Genomic DNA, 21,243 nt, shown 5'->3' with positions numbered 1-21,243 from the left:
AATAGTGTACAGCCACTCGGTACACTCCGCACATGTAGTAGTAGTAGTAGTGTAGTAGTAGTAGTAGTAGTAGTAGTAGTAGTAGTAGTAGTAGTAGTAGTAGTAGTAGTAGTAGTAGTAGTAGTAGTTGTAGTAGTAGTAGTAGTAGTAGTAGTAGTAGTAGTAGTAGTAGTAGTAATAGTAGTAGTAGTAGTAGTAGTAGTAGTAGTAGTAGTAGTAGTAGTAGTAGTAGTAGTAGAAGTAAAAGTAGTAGTAGTAGTAGTAGTGTAAATAGCAGTAATGGTGGCGGTGGTGGTGGTGGTGGTGGTGGTGGTGGAAGTAGTAGTAGTAGTAGTTGTAGTAGTGGTGGTGGAGTACTAGTAGTAGTAGCAGTAGTAGTAGTAGTAGTGGTAGAAGCAGCAGCAGCAGCAGCAGCAGAAGTAGTAGTAGTAGTAGTAGTAGTAGTAGTAGTAGTAGTAGTGGTAGTAGTGGTAGTAGTAGTAGTAGTAGTAGTAGTAGTGGTAGTAATATTAGTAAAAGTAGTGGTAGTAGTAGTAGTAGTAGTAGTAGTAGTAGTAGTAGTAGTAGTAGTAGTAGTAGTAGTAGTAGTAGTAGTAGTAGTAGTAGTAGTAGTAGTATTAATTGTAGTAGTAGTAGTAGTAGTAGAAGCAGTAGTAGTTGCAATAGAAGTAGTAGTGGTGGTGGTGGTGGTAGCAGTATCAATAGCAGTAGCAGGAGCAGAAGAAGCAAGTGATTGTCCCATGATAAAATAGCTTGACATTGAATTCATGAAAGAATGGATGATCACGCTATATTTCACGACTGGCGTGAATGTGCTTATAGTAACCTTTGGTGGTCTTGTGGTTTATTTTATCGATATATTTCTATCGATATTTTTCTATTTTGAAACTATATATTTGAAAGAAGCATTTCGGAAAAACGTCCTGAAGTTGTTTTCCAACTGTGGATTTGACAGCGGACGAAAATAAAAAGTGACATTTCCACTGTTTGAAACGATTGTTTTTCAATGATAATCTCTATAAACCATGGGAAAGCATAGAATATAAATGGAATAAACTGAAGATTTGTCGAGAAATGATTCTGTTAATTATATGTTAGTTATGATTATCTCCTTCGGAAAGTTTTAAAAATAGTATATTTTGAAAAAGTACAATAAGTGATAAAAGTTGGTTTACTATGAAATAACTATTGCACGAAGCTTGTAGTTAGATGCAAAAGGCAATTTATAATGACAAACCTGGTGGAAGGAGGTAAAGTTTATGTGACTGAAAGGGTTTTATTAGATATTGAGAACTTAATAAGGAATGGTTTTCAACATTATTTAATTCCCTACCTTCGAATAAATTCAATAAAAACACATGAATATTATGAAAATTTTAAAAACAAAAAACCCCAAATACTTTTGGTAGTATTAATAATTCTGCCAAAGATTTTAATTTAAGTAATTCAACGAAATACGTTCTTCTTACATCGGATTGAAGCTATATAAGTTCAAAATACAATACATGCTTTTAAATCATTTGAATGATGTAAAGACTTTGGCAATGTGGATCTGTTTAATGAATATTAAATCGAATCTGTAGATACCATTTTTTGGCTTATATGTATACTCAGGCATATACATGTAGCGTTAAGGATGATAACAGGCAACACTATTTAGATTAATAATAGGATACTAAACATTTAATAATATATATTTAAACCTGAATTCATAACCTTAATTATAACATGTTTATTTAACACTTAACATATAATCCAATCAGAAATTATATTTAAAAAAGAATATATGAACATACATCAGGCGATGCTTTCTTAAAAGCATAAATTACGTAATTGAAATCGAATGGTATCTAGCTTGCTTGTTTTTTGAATGATTTATGTTATCGTACGTTGTTCACAAATACAGAAATCATTTAGATCAATTAGAACTAGTGAAAAAACAACTGTGTCAATATTTGTTAAAGCCCCTTAAGGTATTTGAAGTGTACAAAGTACTATGTTGCAATCAAAGTGTTATTGTTTGTTATATATTAGTTATCACAGAAACCTGCTTTGTACCGGACGTAAAAGACGCTTCCAAAGATACTGGGGCAGTCATTGTTTACAACATGACCGTAACGTACACATGTGCAGGAGGCCACCTCCATACATATGGCAATTTAGTTCGGACATGTCAAACTGACAGCCAATTGGATGGTTCTCCCCCAACTTGTACTCGAGGTATGTGTGTTACTGGTATCAATATTCGGACACTGATTAATAAAAACATTTGACAACCTAATCGCTTTTGCTCTCATCAAACACAGCTTTCAGTTTCAAATGCAAACATCAAAAACAACCGGTCTGGCATAGGTTTAATTTAAATCGTGTTTCCAATTACATGTTATTTATTGTGGGCTTACCATTATTGTTGGATAAATGAAAACCCAAGTTTTAACAATCCCATTCAGTATTGTATTTATTTGGTAGGCCAAATCATTTGTTTCGTTAATATACTGAGCCTGTTAAAACGTCAATTTGGTAAAAATTGATCGCTCAAGGTTTATAACGAAATAAATTGAACAGCATTTGAATTTAACCTAAATTCCTGCCGTAGTTGACAAGGCAAACACTATTTGTATTAATACAAAACATAATAAAGGCTAGTCAGAATGAGCTTAATCCTATTTTCATTTCTTTTCTTCAAAATACACCGCACTTGTTAATATGCTATTATAAAAAAATATATTTGAAAAGTGTTAAATTTATTGGAGGGATAGAAGTTCATTAGTTAGAATGTTTCCTTTTCTTCAACACGTTTTATACACAATTTGTGGCACCGTACCATCGGTGCCTAACAGCACATATACAACTCCCACAAACACACTCCTCGGTGCACGTGTAACGTACTCGTGTAATTCTGGATATTCGGCGAGGGGTACAGAGACCATTGTTTGTTTGACAAACGGTTGGACAACACGACCAGTATGTCATCCAGGTGAGACGTACATTAATATAACGAATGATCGTATTTAGTGTATCGAATTGTTTACAACTTAATGAACAGTTAGTCTCATCATGGTTGTTTTTGAACTTTATTTGCCCAAGTTCGTTTGATTATGAATTAGCTAGTGTAGCTTGTATTCAGAGGCACTATAACAAATTTAATGCAAATAGATTGGATTTATGTTTAACAAAATAATGTGTCAGTCTGTTTTCGGAAAAAAATGTTTATTACGGAAATAGCAATATGCATTTTAAAAACTTTAATATGTTAGAAAAGTAGACCTAAATGGCTATCAAAATATTTTAATTCATTATCTTCCTTTAAATTAAGTAAACTACCACCTGAAAAAATTAGTAATATATCGAAAACATTAGTACCAATACTTTTGGTGATAATAATTATGATGCTTTGTTTAATGATTTTGTCAAATTTTATCAACCAAATACAGTCTATCCAAAACTAGTGAAGCTATCTGATAAATAAATAAATAATATATGCTGTTAATCGTTTTTCAATTTAATGTATGTGGCGATGACTATTTGTTAAATGAATTTGTTATTGATATTTATTCCGCATTTGTGATCTGCTCTAATTTATGTTGAACTCGTGTTATTTCCCTGAACAATGGACTGAATGTATTCTAAACCCTTCAACAAACACATGTTCATCATGGTATTTCAGATGGATTACTTTAATTTACAGTGTCATAGTGTTTGTTAAGAAAGGTTGAATATCTGGTCAGAAAACGCGTCAATAGAGTGACGGCATGTGTTTAACACAGGCTTTTAAACCTTAATTTACATTTCAACAATCAACGTGTTTCTTGCATCAGGTTTACAATCAACATACGCTGGATATCTAAAAGGGGTTTACCTTAACATTTACATTGGGTATTGTTTACGCATTCGGTCCTAAAATCACCATATACTAAACGCTGTTGCGACTTGAAAGGGGATTAACTTGGACTTTTCAATGGGCTATTGTGTTGGTTTTGCTGCTGCAATACGTTTATGGTGACTGTGAGATACCGATATCAAATCATCTGGAAGCGAGAACCGCGTGTGCGAATTTCACGCTGCTTCTCTTCATTTGAACTTATGAGAAAGTATGTTTAAAAATCATTTAAACCCAAATGTTTAGTTTACGAGCCTTGTCGTTTTGAAATTGAAAGAAAATGGTCCTCAATCTTCTCGAATAAATCTCAGATTAGTAACGCTGGCAAAACGTGCGTTCTTTTTACAATAACTTGTAAAACAACAACAAACGTAACATAACCCTGACTTAATTGTGAAAAAACTTTGCTAAGGGTGTAATTCGTAACTGTCTTACACACGTGTTCTCCATATTTTGGAAATTCCTGCTACACGTACCTCTGCGCATGCGCATAATACGTTTGTCGCCAAATTGATCTCTATGCTAAATTTATATATACAAACTTATCAATCTTTTTGTTAATATGCATGCGCCTGTCCATCCACTCGTCCATCCATCAATTTATCGATTCCTTTCGGTAACCCATTGATTTTCTGGCGTCAGCCGGCGTGTTATAATGAGAAGTGACGGGTTGGTCGACGGAAACCACCGAACAGCCCCTGATTTAATTCCAATTTAAGTGTGCCATTCACAAAAAAGTTCGAGTTTTGAGACAATGTATAAGTAGGTCAAATATCGAATAAAGTAGTGCTTCTTCCCGATCTAAGTTTGCCTTCCATAATATGAAACAATATCCAGATAAAACAATCAGCAAGATTTGTTTGACATTAACATTATATGTCGCGATATGTACGTTTACCGGCAAATACAACTAAATTTGATACACATTTTAATTAAACAAAATTAAACGTGAATTCAGAACATCAAATTTATAAAATTCTATTTTGTTTATTTACCTATTAGAAGGTAATTTTATCCAGAATTTCAGCATATAAACGTAATACAGGCTGCGCTTACTTTTACTGAAAAACAAAAGAATGCAATTGTAATCGTCTTCTAGCTTGATTTCATTCTAATGTCATTTTGTGTTAATGCAAAAACAAAAAAGCATTCAAACAATTTTTGTGAAGATGCAATCTGTTAAAGTCTGTTTAATTATTTGAAACATTAATACAATGTTGCAATCGAACAACTAATGTCTGGAATAGTTCGTTATCGCAGTTACCTGTAACCGGACGTAGAAGCCGCTACAAAAATTTGGGAAAAGATTTCTTACAACAGGGGTCGAATACATATTTGTGGCAGCTTATCGATGTAACATTCACAAAACTTTTTTTTCCAGATAAAACCTTCAACATGTTATTCACTGTAGGATTGCTGTTCTTGTAGAATGATTTATAGCAAATCCATGTCTAAATAATCGCATTCAGTATTTTATGTAATGATCAGCCAAATCATTTCGTATTGTAAAAAGGTGAATACGGGCAAAATTTCCATTTGATAAAAATGGACCCTGCGAGATTTTAAACGAGCTTCTTTGACATCGGTTGGTTTAAATATGATATATATATATGTCGTAGTTAAAATGACAAATATTATTTTCGTTAATACATAAATAATAAAGTTAATCAGTTTAAGCTTAAGCATATACAAAAATTGTACTTGTGCAACACAAAATACATATCGTTAATATGCTGAATAAGAATATTTGAAACAATATTAAATGTAAATGATTTGATTTTTTACACAGATTGTGGCAACGTACCAGCAGTGCCTTACAGCACGTATAACGCTCCCACAGACACACTCCTCGGTGCACGTGTGACATACTCGTGTAACACTGGATATACAGTGTCAGGTCCAGGGACAATTGTATGTTTGACAAGCGGTTGGGCCACACGACCAGTCTGTCATCCAGGTGAGATGCAAATAAATAAAATGATTAATCGTCATCTTCGTATTTAGTGTAACGACCTTCCATTTGTGTTTGCAAATCTCGGATTTCGCAAACTCAAGGACCATTCAATAACGGTGCAGTTGAATACCGGGCATTAATTTAGCTACAAGACTTCATTTAGGTATGTTTTAGGAAGTTTTTCAAATTGACCCGCAATCTTTGGACCCCAGCGTTGTTTTTTTACAGAAAAAACACTGGGTTTTTCACCCTCCCGCTGGTTTTTCCCCAAGCTTTTGAAGTTCCACAGCTTTACAAAAGCTGGTGGGGGATCCCGCGGAGTTTCAATAAAACAAAATTTAAGTTATATTAGCACAAAACAACTTCTTTTATCAAAATGAGCTTTATGCTTCGACACCGGAAGCGAAATAACGCGCCAGCTTTTCAGTAAAATATCCGGATCCCCGATAAGGCACAATCCATAAAAACTCCCACTTCAGGGCTATTATATAACTGTAATGATGTTAATTATCACTAAGTTATGGATTTTGAAATACATGTCTTTCATTTAAAAATGCCAGAAATTTAATGTTTTTTTACGGGAGAAAACCCCAGCAAAAACCAGCAAAAAAAAACCATTTTTGACATTTTTTTGTTATTGCACTTTATTTAAAGTAAAGCCAAATGTGTTTACATACGTATCTCATTCATTTAATATAATGCCCATGTTAATTATATAAATGATATACTTAAAGGTAATTTTCTGAAAGGTATCCCTTGCTTATACAGTACCCGACAGAAAAAGGTACGTTTGCACAAAAGCAGTCGGTTACCTCCCTCCAAACTCCTGTCCTTTGTCCTGATTCATCATCGCAGACATCTGATGAGTTCAGGACCAGATTATGCCCCGAAAATGAATAGTCGTGCGCAAGATAAATTGCACTCCTCCTTTCCCGATAAGCCCCAGATTTCGCAAAAACATGCGGAACATTCCCCCGAGGTAGTACATCGTCTTCTCACAGCCAGTCTGTGCGCAGATGTACTGTACTCATGCATTGAAGGATATAACTAAATCTCTTGTATTGGATGGTAAATCGACCTGGCAGTCATTGTAATAAAGTTTCAGCAGTGTGCACAATCATTTGGCTGGATTACAGATGATTGTAAACTATGCTTATTACAAATTGTTTGTCAGGAAAGGCACATGAAAAAAGTGCTCGATTGCTTCAATGTAGTCCATGAATGCCCTACCGTTCTTTATTAAGCAAACTTATGGAACGCTTTGGTTCAGAGTTTGCCGCCTCCGCGCAGGCCACGTTTGCTGATGCTTCTTAGGAAAAGGGTAAGAATATGAAAGTGGGCAGAAAGGATACAGGAACTAGCTGCCGAAGCTTACCGTTCACTTCCGGAGACCTTCACACTCAAGGCGTGCAAGATCGTGAAGCTGGTCATAGCACCTTCATGCGTAAGTATACAACCATCGGAGAGGCCATGAATAACATTAGGTTGTTTCAGCATTCCAAAAGTGCTATTGGAAGACTAAATTCGTTCATAAAGCTGATGATTTTGACGATGATAGAGCAAATGTTGACGCCGTTCAGCATTCCACTGGACCTGCGTTAGACATGAGCGTTCTGCAATAAGAATTACAGAGGTTGCGAGATGAGGTGAAGAGGCTAGGCGAAGCGAGGCCCACTCAGCAGGGTAGCTGTCAGCAACTTTTGAACCGCCCGCGAGGTACGTATAGATGTTACGTTTGTGATAGTAAGTCACACATGATTGCTGAATGTCCCCATAAGAAGGACTTTAAGGCGTTTCTTTTAAATGCAAAAGGGTGAAGTACTGACACCAAAAATCTGAGAACGAAATATCAATCTACAATATGTGCTAAGCGTTGTGTATACGTCATCATTTTAGGTGTGTTTATGAGAAAAAGAAAGTATGCAAATTGAAAATTGCTCTTTAAGAGCTTTCACTCGCAATTTTTGTAAGTACCTTAAAACTTTTCCAATTTTTGCCCACAAAATGCGAGTAGTAAATTCGAGCCCTGTAACATGTAGCTTTAAATCCTTGTCCTACTCATTTTGGATGACAGTTCATTTTGTATGGGTGTAAGGTAAATTAGCATACATTACATTAATAAAAGAAAAATGCTAGTGATTTAAGAATATTAGAACTTAGGCCTTGTCAAAAAATACAATTTATAATGCAGACTATTGGCTTAATCTGACTGCATGACAGTTTTCTTCAGAACCGAAAATAAATATTTATAAAATATGAGGGACTCAAGTGACCTTTAAACCAGGTGGCTTCCGAGTACAGATTAAAATTACAGAAGAGTTCAAATTTGCTGCAATTATTTATTTGTTCTTTAATTAAGCTGATGGTTAACACATAGTTTGAAATGATACTTCTTATCTTGAATTGTGATTATTAAATGCACTTAATCTTTACTGGCTCAAAGGGGTGTTTGCCAGGCAAAAGTTTTTGAAGGGGCAGTTTATTCTGGAGTACAGAGGAGTACTGTGTAAACAGCAGTTTGATGGTGATGAAATGATCAAACACCATTTTAGACATAACAACAAGGAGGACTGGTATGAATATATTTTTTGTTGTAAACTACATATAAATTGGTGTAGTAATAAATTGATATCTGTCTTCCTTTATACACTTGTATTTTAGCATGTCTTTTTTCGACGAAAATGTCTGGATATTGTGATGGCCATAGCGTTGTGCCAAAGATCCATCTCAGTTAAAAGTTTTTTTGTAAAATTATGCATAGACATAATATCTTGTCGTGTAAATTAAGCCCTATTGCCAATGCAAAATCCATACATTTTCCCCATAGCTGAAAAAAATGCGTGTTTTATATTTAGAAAAAAACATTTTTAGCAATATTTAGGTTTATTCCCCAAATAAAACAACATTATCAAATTCATTTTGTTTCGTTTCAATGTTTTAAACAGAAGCATTATTCTTCTCAAGATAAAAACAACATTATCAAAGTCAATTTTTCGTTTCAATATTTTAAACAGAAGCATTATTGTTTTAAAAATAAAAACAAAATCCAATGACACCAAAGAGGTAGAAAAACACATAGGGACATTTGTCATAATACATTTTCTTTCTTTGTAGTAATGTTATATGTTTTAATTGTTTTTAATAGCATCGATGCCTCAAAATATTAGTGTCTGGCACGTATGGTCCACAACCTGGACCGACACACAAAGCCTAATTGCAAACTAGTAAAAGTTGTTGATGACAGACATCAACCAAAACTCTGTCTGTATGCAACTGAAATGATCAGCAAAGACACTTAATTAAGGTACGATAATTTTCTTGCTGATGTACCTTGGAGAAACTAAAAGGTAAGCGATATAATGTTTTAATTTTCTCTTTTTTTTAATTGAATCATAATTATAGTGAATACATTGTGCTCAAACTCTGTTTGATGTTAAATAAAGTCTGACGGGTATTGCTTCTCACTTGGGTCAAATTTGCCTTATTGATTTTCCCTACTGATACCCAAATTTGGTATGAGCTTTATGAAATCACAATGTTTAATAATAGACCATCATACAACCTCGACCTCTAGTTTCAGTAAGTGTTGAATTATTTCTGTCATCGCTTGTTTGTTTTTTATGAGAATTTTCCCTTTAAAAATTATATATAATTAGGATACTACTCTATTTTTGGCTTAATTGAAATGAATGTTTTAATTTATTACATAGCCTATGGGCAGACAAGACCTAATCAATAATTGAATTCCTTGTAATTGAGAATATTTTATTAGATGTACACAATCATTGCTATTACATTCACATAGACTTAGGTTGAATCCAGACATGTATTTGCGACTTTATGAAGTAATTTAAACCAGAACGTTGACATCAATGACTCTGCATTTACGAACTTGTATACCATATTTTGCAGAAAAATGATGTCAAGCCTGTGGTTTTTGAACAATTCAGTAATAACGAGAAGTTCCTTGTTAATTGTTTTTGTTGTTGCAAGTTTTTTCAGAATATGCAAAACTACATATATAGTGTATGTGAAAAGCCTTTTAGCATACGAAAATATTGATTGTTAACACATTCGGTACTTTATGTTTCTAAGAAGCAGTGTACATGGAATTAAATATTTAATAAAAAAAGTTCACATTGACTTAAAACTACAAAATTCTAATGCAAACAATGTTTTTGGGGGGTATTAAAACAGCGAGACAATATGTCTGGCAAAGTTTACATTTACACACGACAAATTGAAGATCTCTTGGCTACTGGCAATGACATGCTCTCTGACTCATTATACGTACTCTGATATTTGCCTTCATTTTTTTCCAATATCACCTAAAAGTTGTATAACGTTTCCGCCCAACCATTTGAACATTCCTGATTGTGTTCACCATTTAAATAAGATTACGGAAAGCCCTGTCCTATGATTGCCGTAAAAGCCACAAAGTAATAAGAAATGCAAGAAATTTGTGTTTAATAGTACATCAGAATGTTTGTGGGGATCTTAAAACTGTTAAAATGAAAAGTTTTTTTCCATAATAAATTTCATTATGTGATTGGCCTTTGTTGTGACCACACAATCATCTATACTGCAGTTCATAAATAGGTTAATTAACTCTTGTAGTATGTTCAATGCTTCTTTGTGTGTTAGAATTGTACCTTAGAATGTTTGAACGTTATCTAAAATTGTGAAATGATTTTATGACTCTTTATATACATTTGTTTGCAATGAAGACATATACTTTTATAATATCTCATAAATGATCATGAATTTACCATCCCTAAGGGGAGCATATTAAAATCATCTGTGTGTCCTTCTGTCCCTCCCAGTTGTCTGTGTCAGGACTTGTATTTATTTATCTATAGACTGATTTTAAAATAAATTTGCAAATGTGTTATGCATACAAAGACGTCATGTCGCGTGCAAGGCCAATCTCCCTACCTCTAATGTCAAGGTTACAGTATATAATTCTGCATAATTATAAGGACAAATGTGTATTGTTGGTGGTGTCCGGACTGTTACCTTTTCATGTATGAACAGATCTCAAAGTCATTGTAATGTTTTAATGTATGGACAGATTTTTAAATAACTTTGCACATTTGACAAGCACGTAAAGACAACATGTTAAGACCTGTGTTCCTTTTTCAAAGATCAAGGTCACAGGTTTCTATGTTTTATTACCTCACAAAGTATGCGAAACGTTTTTAAATAATGGTGTGTTGCTGTATGACAAAAGTGTTTTTCGAAATGACTGTATGTAATCTAAAATTTAAATTGTAAAATGATATTACAACTCCCGAAATCTACGTTTGTGAACATAAGACAAATACTTTAATATCCCATAATGGCATTATGACATGGCAGATCTGCGCGTGGTATAGGATTTCAATGTATTTCAGATCCTGATAAAGATTGCAGTTGCAGGAACTACAGAGGTCACATAACCATCTGCAGATGCCCTCGGTGCATCAACAGAAGTCTTAAACATGCTTATCATGGGAAACTGGAGTACTAATTAGTTCATACTAGTTTATTTAACTTACCTGATTGTGTAAAAGCTAATTTATTTTAAACACACTCCATTTCCTTAGTCACACATGATACAAGATACAAGATCTGAAACAGGTACATACTTTTATCTGTTGCACATCGACAAGCACTGACTATAAGTACCTCATGATGTATGCTAAAATTTGTAATGAATTGTGTGTATGTGTTGAAGTTAAACCCGAACGTTTGTTTAGCTTAATTCAGTAAAACTTAAGCTTGTTCTCAATTAACAGATTCATTGTGTCTGGGTTATTTCATCATCTATTGGGTGTCACTTCGGGGACATCGTTTTTCCGTAATGACAAACACATGTTGATTTATACATCTAGATCTTGTATGTTCGAAATTTTGTGATGTAAGTATCTAGTTAGTTAATTATTGCATGTGTTATTTTTGTACCTGAATACCAGTATATGTGTGTGAAGCTTTTAGCTTTGTTTGTAACAGTGTACATTTAACTTAACTGTTTGTTTCAGATGCTGTAGGGAACTGTTGGACAGTTGCCCCATCCACAGTTGTCTCTGAACATGCCGAAAGGCCGCCTCAAGGTAAATTGAATTCGAAAATCAACTTACTTTGCATAATTATTTCTCGCTGGTGACCACAGTCTGTTAATGTTAAAAACTTTAAAAGACTATGTTTTCTGTGAGTTGGTACCTCATAAAGTAGACATACTGCTTGTAAAGATGTACCTTGGAATATGTTTTTGTGTGTTGCTTATAAATGTTAGATATCTTGTTCCCCATTAAAATCTGGCTTTCTGTTTATAGCGCTTTTAAGTATGCTAAAAGCTTGTAATGATTTGTGTGTTGCTCACTTGTTTGGGTACAAACATTCCAATCAGTTTTTAGCATGTCTGTTTTTCGAATAAAAATCTCATCACCCTGGTGTCTCGTCGGTAGCGGGGGAGTGCAGAAACTTAAAATAAATCACAACTCAAAAACAGTTTTAATGAGATTTTGTATACATGTTGCCAGTGACGATATGCACATGTAAACTAAGGGTTTTAAGTCTGGCATTAATAATGATTGAGTTATAGCCCTTTTTAGGATTAAAAACAAAAACATTACATCATTAAAGATAACCACAAAACCATCATTCTATTGGAGCTATTTAATATTTCAGAGATTAAATGTATGCAAACACATTATCATTGGCCATAATTCAAACGTCTTTGGAGATATTCTAATGAAATTTGTTACACATGTTCAGAGAGACAAAATAAATATGAAGACAATGGGACGTACTTTGTCATTAATAATTATTGCATTATACTAATTTTTCTACTAAGAAAAAACACAGATTAGCCTTTGCATTCGCTCTGCGGCGTTTGCCTTGATAAAATCAGGGACAACTCTGATACTTGGTCATCTGAGGCCATAATGTGCAATTTTGGAAGTCCTTGTTCATATTCTAGAGGCATTTTAGTTGGTCAGAATGTCTGAAATCTAGGCCATTAATAAAACTGTTAAATCTGGTGTTAAAAGTGGGCATGATGTTTGGCTTACAAATAGCTATTTTAAACAAGTCTTTGATACCGACTCTAAATCAACCTGATGTAATTACTATCATGGCATGGTATCATGTCAAGCCTGTACATGCTTAACTGACCTTTTGGCTTACCTGAGCACCATGTATCTTAAGTTATCTGAATTAAATGTGACATTCACATTGTATTTTAGGGCAGTTGTACTCACGTGAACGCTTTGGACCATCATGGCCATCATGTTAAAATATGAGCATATATTATTGGTTGAAACATTGATTATTATTTCATAATGAACAAAGGGAATGGCAGCGAGACAATATCTGAAAAGAATGATGAAGTCAATTCTGCTAACAGCGAAATGTCCATGGAGAGAGAAATGGAATTCAAGTTTGAGATTAAATGTTTAAGGTAAAGGATATTGAAGACAGTTTATACTAGGTAATGGCAGCTCATTTGTCAAGACCGTCGAGGTCTTGTTTCCTTCACCGGTAAAACCAGAACGTGTCTGTTTTAAAAGCGTCAAAAAGACGTACATGTTTCTCTGATGGGGTTTGCACTCACAACTGTTTGAGTGAAATACCTGCAAAAAGACTAGATAATTAGCCTTGCTCTCAAGGAAGCTGGCTTTGTCATTTCGTTTTATTGATTAAAGATGTGTTCAATACACATATTAAAAATAATGTAAGTTTCTTTCATGTACTTCTATATACTGTAAAACATTGGTGCCTGCTTGACCAATAGAAAGGGCTAAAACAGATACAGCTGCAGTACATGGTTGATCAGAGTGAAAAGTACCTGCGGAAAAATATTTGTAGGTTATATTCTCTTCGAGAGACATCTTGCGTTCACGCAGGGAGGAAGAAGCAAACGTAAGGCTTGAACAATTTCAGGAATAAATGCACTGTACGAAAAAACTTGAAGAAAGGGGCCGGAGAAACGAAATCTATATTTCCCAGTTGTTTCACAACCTGGAGCTGACAAATCTGAAACCATTTAATTTTATTATGCCATTAATACATGTTTTAGTTTACCCTTCTAAATGCAAGTTTAAAACGAAACCAAACAACACAAAAAATATGCACATTATTATCCTCTTGTATTTTTTTTTGTTTCGAATGAACTGATATTAAAACAAAAGAAATATAATTGTAGCTGTTTACAGCATTGTAAAAATGTATTCTGTTTATGGTTTTTAAGAAGAGATGGACTCGAACTCGCGTATCGGTTACTGACACAGACGAGCAAGTGGATACAGTCATTCAGGCCCTTGAAAGGATTTTCTGTAAACAGGATAACAGGGTTTGTCAGTCACTTATACAGAGCTCAAAATAAGAGGCTTATATTTTAAAATACCCTTTGCTTTTTGGCATACGCCTTTTGAATTTCAAAATACCCTTTGCTTTTTGGCAAAAGCCTTTTGAATTTTATATGCAGGGATACCGGTTACTTTTGGTTCTCAAAACACTGTATGAGGTACACTTTTTTGTCTGACATGATTATGAAAATTATATAGTCTTTTGCTTTAATATATCTTTTACACCCAAACACCAGGAGGGTAAACTAACTTTTTGCATTTAAAACTTATATTTTGGATGAACAAGCCAGGAATTCTTATACTACTGCTTGACATTACAATTTTGATCAAGCCGTGCTGAACAAAACGCCGAAATTGAGTAAGCCCGGGAAGCATTTTACCAGTGCAGGGCTTGCGGGCTTGTGCTAATTTCGACAACTGCAAGTAAACAATAAGCTTGGCCAACAATGGTCGGCAAACAGTACCCTTTACCCCCAAAGAAGTAATAGGAGCTCTGCAATTAAAATTTAACTTTTTTATTGTATTCAACATCATTAAGTTGTTTGGAAATATGGTGTTCATTAGTCAACAACATTGATTTCCAGAATTACTAGAAAACGTGATCGAGTCTTAGAATGACTATGTAATGTCATTACAGTCCCGTTTGGTTGGCGTCTGCGTTTTTACTGCATCGTTCAACATGGTCGTTATGTCATTTGTTTTGGTCTTGTAAAAAAATCGCAAGTTAAATTTGAACGGAAAGAAACACGCTCATTTTCATTTAATTTAAAACAAATATATTGTAAGAATAATAATCTTATTTTGCCTAATTGTTAACTCGGTGCATTCACAGAAATAATCCATAGTGGAGTGAAATTATTGTTGATTTCTATTTCAGTACCTTGACTATCTGCTGAGGGTTCTTCTTCCACAAATGCTTGTGAAGATCCATATGGAAATACACATGCCAGCAATGACCAAATCTGTCAAGTCTGTATCACTTTAATCTCTGGAACTTGGGTGAAATGTTCACTACATCAAGACAACATGTGTAATCTACACTACAAGGGTGCTTGATAAAGGTTTAATTTAAGGTCAAAGGTTCATGTCATAGGTTTCATTTGTATCCATTAGTGACGGATTAGATATTTTTAGGAAAAATTCAGTTGTATAATAATAAACCTTTTATTATTCTCTTTTCTATTTATGCATTTCAGATCCCGTTAAAGACGATCATACAGTTGCACAAACTACAGAGATCTAAGAACCATATGAAGATGCCCTCGTTGCATCAACAGAAGTCTTGGAACATGCAGTAAAATGGTAAACTGCAGGCTTAATTAAGCTTATTATCTGTAAACAGGTACATTTTTTTTATTCTGTTGCACCTAGACATGTATCTCATGATGTATGTTAAAAAGGTAATAAATTTTGTGTGTGTTGAAGTTAACTCTCAGATGTTTATTAACCTTGATTCATTGCGGCTCAAAATGACAACCCTTTTTGATAAATACATTTAGATCTAATATTTTGGTAACACTATAATTTATGTATCCAGTTAGTTAATAATTGCAAGTGTTATTTCTGTATCTGAATACCAGAATATTTGTTTGAAGTTTTTAGCTCTCATAATATTGAAGCAGTGTATATTCAACTTAACTGTGTGTTTCAGATGCTACAGGGAACAATGGTGCAGTTGCCCCATCCACTGTCGTCTCTGAATATGCTGAAGGACCGTCTGAAGGTAAATTGATGTTTGTATGTTGCTTACAAAAGTATACTTATGTTGTTTCCCATTAAATGTTTTGACTCAAAATTAAGATATTTTTTTATAATCCAATAGCTTTGCCGCATTATGGCTGTCTGTTATATCTTTGGATATAGTATGCTTCCAGGCATTGGTGAAATGTGTGTGTTGAAATGAAATACCTCTGTGTGCACTGGGTCATCTTCTGTCGAAAAACTTAGTTGTAAGGTCACTTAAAAAGCCGTACTATACTCTAGAGATCATTTTGGCACAATCTTGAAAAAATATTTTCATAATGTTACTCTTTACAAATTATTGGACAACTTTGATACTTGTTTTTCATAATTGTATTACTCTTGAGATTGACCATTAATTAGACAACACCGCTCAAATCAATCATATTTGTTTTAAAAGCTTTCAAATGACAATTCTCTATGTGTTTTACCTCGAAATGTATGCCAAAAGCTTGTTAAGATTTGTGTGTCGCTGTGTGTTTAAATTTGACCTCTGAATGCTTGTATGCAACTTATTATTGTGTACATGAGGCAAATACTTTATATCTCAGAAATGATGTTGCGATCATGAAATGTTGTGTTTATGCCCCACAAAAATAGGGGAGAGGAGGTATATAAATTATGCTAATTGGACAATTTTAGTCCTGTTATACTTTTCCTTTAATTTTAATACCTCTTCTCTATTGATATGTTTCAGATTCTGTGGATGCTAGTGGTTCCCTGGATGCATCCGTGGAAGTCCCAGATTCTTCTGAAGATTCTGATGATTCATCCAAAGAAATCTCTGTACCTCATGATGACAGCCTTGTTGATTCCGACTTTGATCCTGAGCATGATGACTCTTCTGACTACTCTAAAATTATACCACTATTCAACTATATAGATGGAAGAAACAACAACTAAAAGCTCTGGAATTAAACCAGTTTTGAACAATATAGATTCTGACCAAGATCCTGCGCATGATGCAGCTTCTGACTGATCTGAAAGAACGTAGATGAGAGAAATGAAAACACTGTCATGCCAAACATAGATGGACAGTGATATGTCAGTATGTGCAATGAAGAGGGAAGCAATTATGTTGCTTGAGATTGTCTTTGCGATATCTAGTTGCTTTCGTTTTTAATGGACATCATTGTTTGTGCCGCCGTACGTTTCATTTTAGGAATTACACTAAACAATCTACACATGGTAGATAATCATCAGCTTTGGTACTATTTCGTCTTGAATATGTTACTCAAGTGCATAGGAGACCAGGCAGATGACTTTATGATTTTGTGTGAACGACTGGACACATAGCATCCCGATTTCTGCCCTGCAGACCATTGTCAAAAACAAAATTAACAAGGAACAAATGCTGCGTTTGGCAGGTGATATAAAGAAGCTGCAGAATTACTTGGAGAAAACTGCTGACGAATGCCTGTCAACTTTAGACACGGACTTTGAAAAGTCAGGCAGGAAAATGCTCAACAAAGTTAACTTATCCCGTCTGGTAATGTTCAACAGGACAATAGGTGCAGAAGTAGAAAGGATGAACGTTTCTGATTATAATTCTAGGAAAGCTACAAGTAAATTGAAGAGTGCACTCAGTTCAGTAGAAAGGATGCTTTGTGCCCGATTTGACCGGGTGGAGATTAGCGGGTAAAAGGGCAAAATCGTGCCAGTCCTATTGCTGCCTATGGTACAAAAGAGTATTGACCTTTTGTTGAAATACAGGAAAGAATCAGGCGTACATGAAAAACACCTTCCTATTTGCGAGGACAAAATCAATTATGACTTCAAATCCAATTCGAATGTGCGACACACTTAGACATTTTCGATCAAACCTGATTTTGACAGCAGAAGAGCTGTTCACGGGCAACAGACTGAGCAAGCATGTGGCGACAGTGTCTCAGATTTTGAATTCATGACTTGGAGGTGCTTATGAACTTCGTGGGGCATGTTATTGAGGTCCATAGTTCATTTTATCGACTCCCCCAAGGTACCATTCAGGTTACCAAAACGGGCAAACTTCTGACAGCGTTCAACAATGAAACAATTGGCAAATACAGTGGCAAGTCTCTCGACGAGATCTCGTTGGATGAAGGTGATAGCTCATCACCATTTCATGTAGAGGTTAATTCATGTAAAACAAATAGCATAATTTGTTATTCAATGTATATAAGATGCATACCATGCTTGCATTGTCAAATTATTTTAAGTCATATTACATTTTTAAGAAAATCACCTAGTTTACAAATATATTGTTCTCCCATCGAAATATTCATGTATGATCTTTTTGACTAGGGTTAATCAGCTCTTGAACTCAAGGATTCTTCCTCATGTATACCTATATTGGAATACCTATATTTCTGAAAATAAACAATATATTTTCATGGAATAACTTGAATTCTAAATGACATAATATAATGATATTTGATCTAGCAAAATAGCTTGCATCAAGGTTAATGTTACTATGAAATATTAAAACTTTTATTCTATAACCGATGTATGGTCACATACTTTGCTACAGTTGAGAACCTTCTTCCGTGCTACCGTGATATTGTTTAAAATGTTTTGGTTTACTTACAGAAAACATTATATTTTTTAAGTTTGGACGACTTATAACATAACCTGACATACACATTAATATTCAGTATGACGTAAAAAGAATACCGCGTCGAATTTATATAAAAATGTTCTATAGATAACCTGATTGACATATCATGGTTTCAGACAAAAGTGTGTCGTTATGCGTCGCCGTGACCAACTGTGATAAATAGATATGTCTGAGTTGCCCCCCACGACCGTCTCCCGTGGTTAATGAAACAACGCCTAAAACAGATTCGGTGAAAGAATGCAAGAATGTATTCTACATATTGTTGGAAATGGTGTTTGCTTATAGGCGTTATGTAGTTTGATATTGTATTTCTCGAAGCAATTAAAGATCATATTGTGTTCGTTAAGAAAATCCCTTCATTTTCAACCAATATATTTCCCATCGTAGCACTAAAGTGCTATATGCCAAGAAAAAAAGCAGATGTTTCAATCTCTACAGATATATAGCTACTCCATTAACCTTAGACACATCTCTGACAAGAATAATAACATTTGCCTTGTAACCATGTGCTGTTCATATTTATGAAAGTATGTCACATTTGAACAACAAAAGTTCTTTTTATAGACCTATGTGAAGTGTTTATGCATACTAGTTTTACGTCATATAAGAATATACAAGAAACAAAGACACATACATACACATTAAACCTCAACATAGCATAACAGTTGTCATTACGATGTCAATCCATATAATTGAAACAGAAAAGCATGAAGCGTATATAACCATTAAAGTTCCTCGAATGTTGCTAAAATTGCAAGGAAAATGATGCTTAATTTTACTGACTTTTATTTACTCATTAGCTATACAGCAATGCAAGAAAAAATGTTTTGTATAATAAAGAGTGTTTAACCGTTTGTCCCAAACGCCTAAAATAAATAGTTTTTCAGGCAGGTTGATGTCAGAAATACATCATCATCAATGTCGCTTTTTTATTGCCTATAAAGTATTTTTCAAAAATACATCAATAAAAAAGAATTATATGTCAAGTATTTCCATTGTAATTTTCACTCCTGCCTTGTGCCTCTAAATAGGGTACATCTTATATGTACTTCTATCAGTTAGGTATGTGTCAGCAGGACACGAAGCAGCACCGTGCTGCACAATCGAGTTATGATAAACTATAAAAACACCGGAGTGTCTTTGCAACATACGCAGTGCACAATATCGTAAGATAATGGACTTCAGTAAAATGTGTATTTCGTGTCATAAACAAAATAGAATATTTTTCACTTGAAAAAGTAAACAAGGCCTGTGCTTACAGTTACTTCTATTACTTTCTAACTATACAATATTACTACTCACAAATGTCAATTTAAAAACCAGATCAGAAGATACGCGTAATATATGACGATGCATTAACGTAAGTACTGTATGCGTACCGCATTGTTTTGCACACAATGGCGAACACAAATTGCATGACTGACTGCTTTTAAAAACAACTTAAAATGGCCTAGGATAAATACTGGTAGACATGTTGTGTAGATCAAATGTTGTGATTCGGCAAAAAATCACTTAACGTCTTTGGTTACATGTAAAAGAAATATTATATCACTGGTAATCCCAGGAATAATCAAACTGGGTATATCATCAACTCATTCTCCCAATTTTCAAATGTTTAAATGTCAAGTTTATTGTTTTAAAATATTTCACGAAGATGTTGTAAATAGTTTTGTTATTAATACGCAGCGACACTAATTTTATGTATATAAAAGTACATTAATTCCGTTATCAATGAATGAGATGTTGTTAGTTCATAGGCACTGGATGTCTGTTTTTGTTCAATTCTAATTGGTTAATGTCACACTGGCAACTGTTGGTTTTTCAAAACTTGTTTATTAATCAGACACACTTAAAAATGGATAAAAAAGTCAGAAACAAAAATAAGGATCAGAAGCACATAAAATGGACAGCGGCTGGCTAATGGACTTGGAATTTACAGGTTCTTTTGTTTAAACACACTTGTCATTTCCTAATGACGGACATTATCCGATTTTAGGATCATGCCGATTTTGCTTGCTTTTTGGAAGAATTTTCTGTCAGAGAAATGTGACATGCGTGCTAGCATTGACGGAAAACAAGCAAGTAATGTTCCATCCAGTAGAAATTATTTACGAGCTTTGATGCGACATTTATTTCCAGAACACTGCAGTTCTTTTAGTTTAATGAAGTACTACAATATTGCCCAATGCCGTGTGAAGGTGCTGGTTTATGCTCGTTTCGTGATACAGAATACACACACTATAGCGGCATTGTTGGGTTTTCACAGCCACCAGGCCCGAGTTCCGATCGGTGACAATTACCAAAATTGCACTTAATGTCAAAATGTCAAAACTCTACATAACAGTTGAAAGTCTATATATTTTACTATTATTTTCATGTTTATAACTCAGTGTATTTTTAAAAGGTTTATAAAACGATCGTTGTATTGAATCATCGCGGGGCTTTATACGAACTACTTTTTGAAAGTAGAGTTTCGAAGTGGATAACGTAAAAACTATGGCATACCTCAACTATGCCGAAACTAAGAAGCAAACGTGAAATATTTCCCCACCTAGCATCATTATGGTTGATTTTTTTTAACGAATCATCTTAATACTATTCCTTTTCTGTATATCTTACTCTGCATAAAATATATAAAGTTAAACATTAATAACGTCTTATAATTTTTAATTTGTAAACTCATAATTCGTGACAACTGTTTTGCTTTATTTCAGTTGACAGGAAT

The 21,243-nt window shown here is 34.2% G+C and overlaps 2 protein-coding genes across 7 annotated transcripts in view; both read left to right on the top strand.

Moving 5' to 3' along the window:
* The window catches only part of LOC128239041 (deleted in malignant brain tumors 1 protein-like), a 45,159-nt gene extending 36,824 nt beyond the window's left edge, over positions 1 to 8,335 (top strand). Inside the window, exons 12-14 of one of the 2 annotated variants that reach the window (XM_052955473.1) lie at positions 2,035 to 2,220; positions 5,670 to 5,837; positions 7,105 to 8,335. In XM_052955473.1, coding sequence (XP_052811433.1) covers positions 2,035 to 2,220; positions 5,670 to 5,837; positions 7,105 to 7,148 — 398 coding nt within the window. In that variant the 3' untranslated portion in view covers positions 7,149 to 8,335. Of the gene's footprint in view, positions 1 to 2,034; positions 2,221 to 5,669 lie in introns of both variants that reach the window. The other variant, XM_052955472.1, reaches the window with a different exon arrangement.
* Positions 8,336 to 8,457: 122 nt separating this feature from the next.
* Positions 8,458 to 18,201, top strand: LOC128238806 (uncharacterized). Of its 5 annotated transcripts, none has more exons than XR_008261775.1 (7): positions 8,458 to 11,336; positions 11,855 to 11,926; positions 13,167 to 13,275; positions 14,065 to 14,166; positions 15,060 to 15,484; positions 15,834 to 15,905; positions 16,620 to 18,201. XR_008261775.1 is itself a non-coding variant. In XM_052955065.1 (6 exons), exons 1-5 carry the CDS (start codon positions 11,426 to 11,428, stop codon positions 15,076 to 15,078), a joined length of 330 nt encoding a protein of 109 aa, XP_052811025.1. In that variant the 5' UTR covers positions 8,458 to 11,425; the 3' UTR covers positions 15,079 to 15,151; positions 15,379 to 15,408. The 5 variants fall into 5 exon arrangements, 2 of the variants coding, with proteins under 2 accessions (XP_052811025.1, XP_052811026.1); XR_008261774.1 differs by having other exon boundaries at positions 8,458 to 11,453; XR_008261776.1 differs by lacking the exon at positions 13,167 to 13,275.
* Positions 18,202 to 21,243: the final 3,042 nt, after the last annotated feature.

The sequence above is a fragment of the Mya arenaria genome, chromosome 6 (assembly GCF_026914265.1).
Source record: "Mya arenaria isolate MELC-2E11 chromosome 6, ASM2691426v1".
Taxonomy (NCBI): domain Eukaryota; kingdom Metazoa; phylum Mollusca; class Bivalvia; order Myida; family Myidae; genus Mya; species Mya arenaria.
Note: the sequence above shows the minus strand (reverse complement) of the source record. Positions and strands in the feature narration are given on the sequence as shown.

Bases quoted from the DNA above. Each gene is read 5' to 3' on its own strand.
- LOC128238806 (XM_052955065.1), top strand. From the start codon at position 11,426: ATGATACAAGATACAAGATCTGAAACAG. The intron at 11,454-11,854 runs GTACATACTTTT...TGTTTGTTTCAG, and splicing joins AGATACAAGATCTGAAACAG to ATGCTGTAGGGAACTGTTGG. The intron at 13,276-14,064 runs GTAAAGGATATT...ATGGTTTTTAAG, and splicing joins TTTGAGATTAAATGTTTAAG to AAGAGATGGACTCGAACTCG.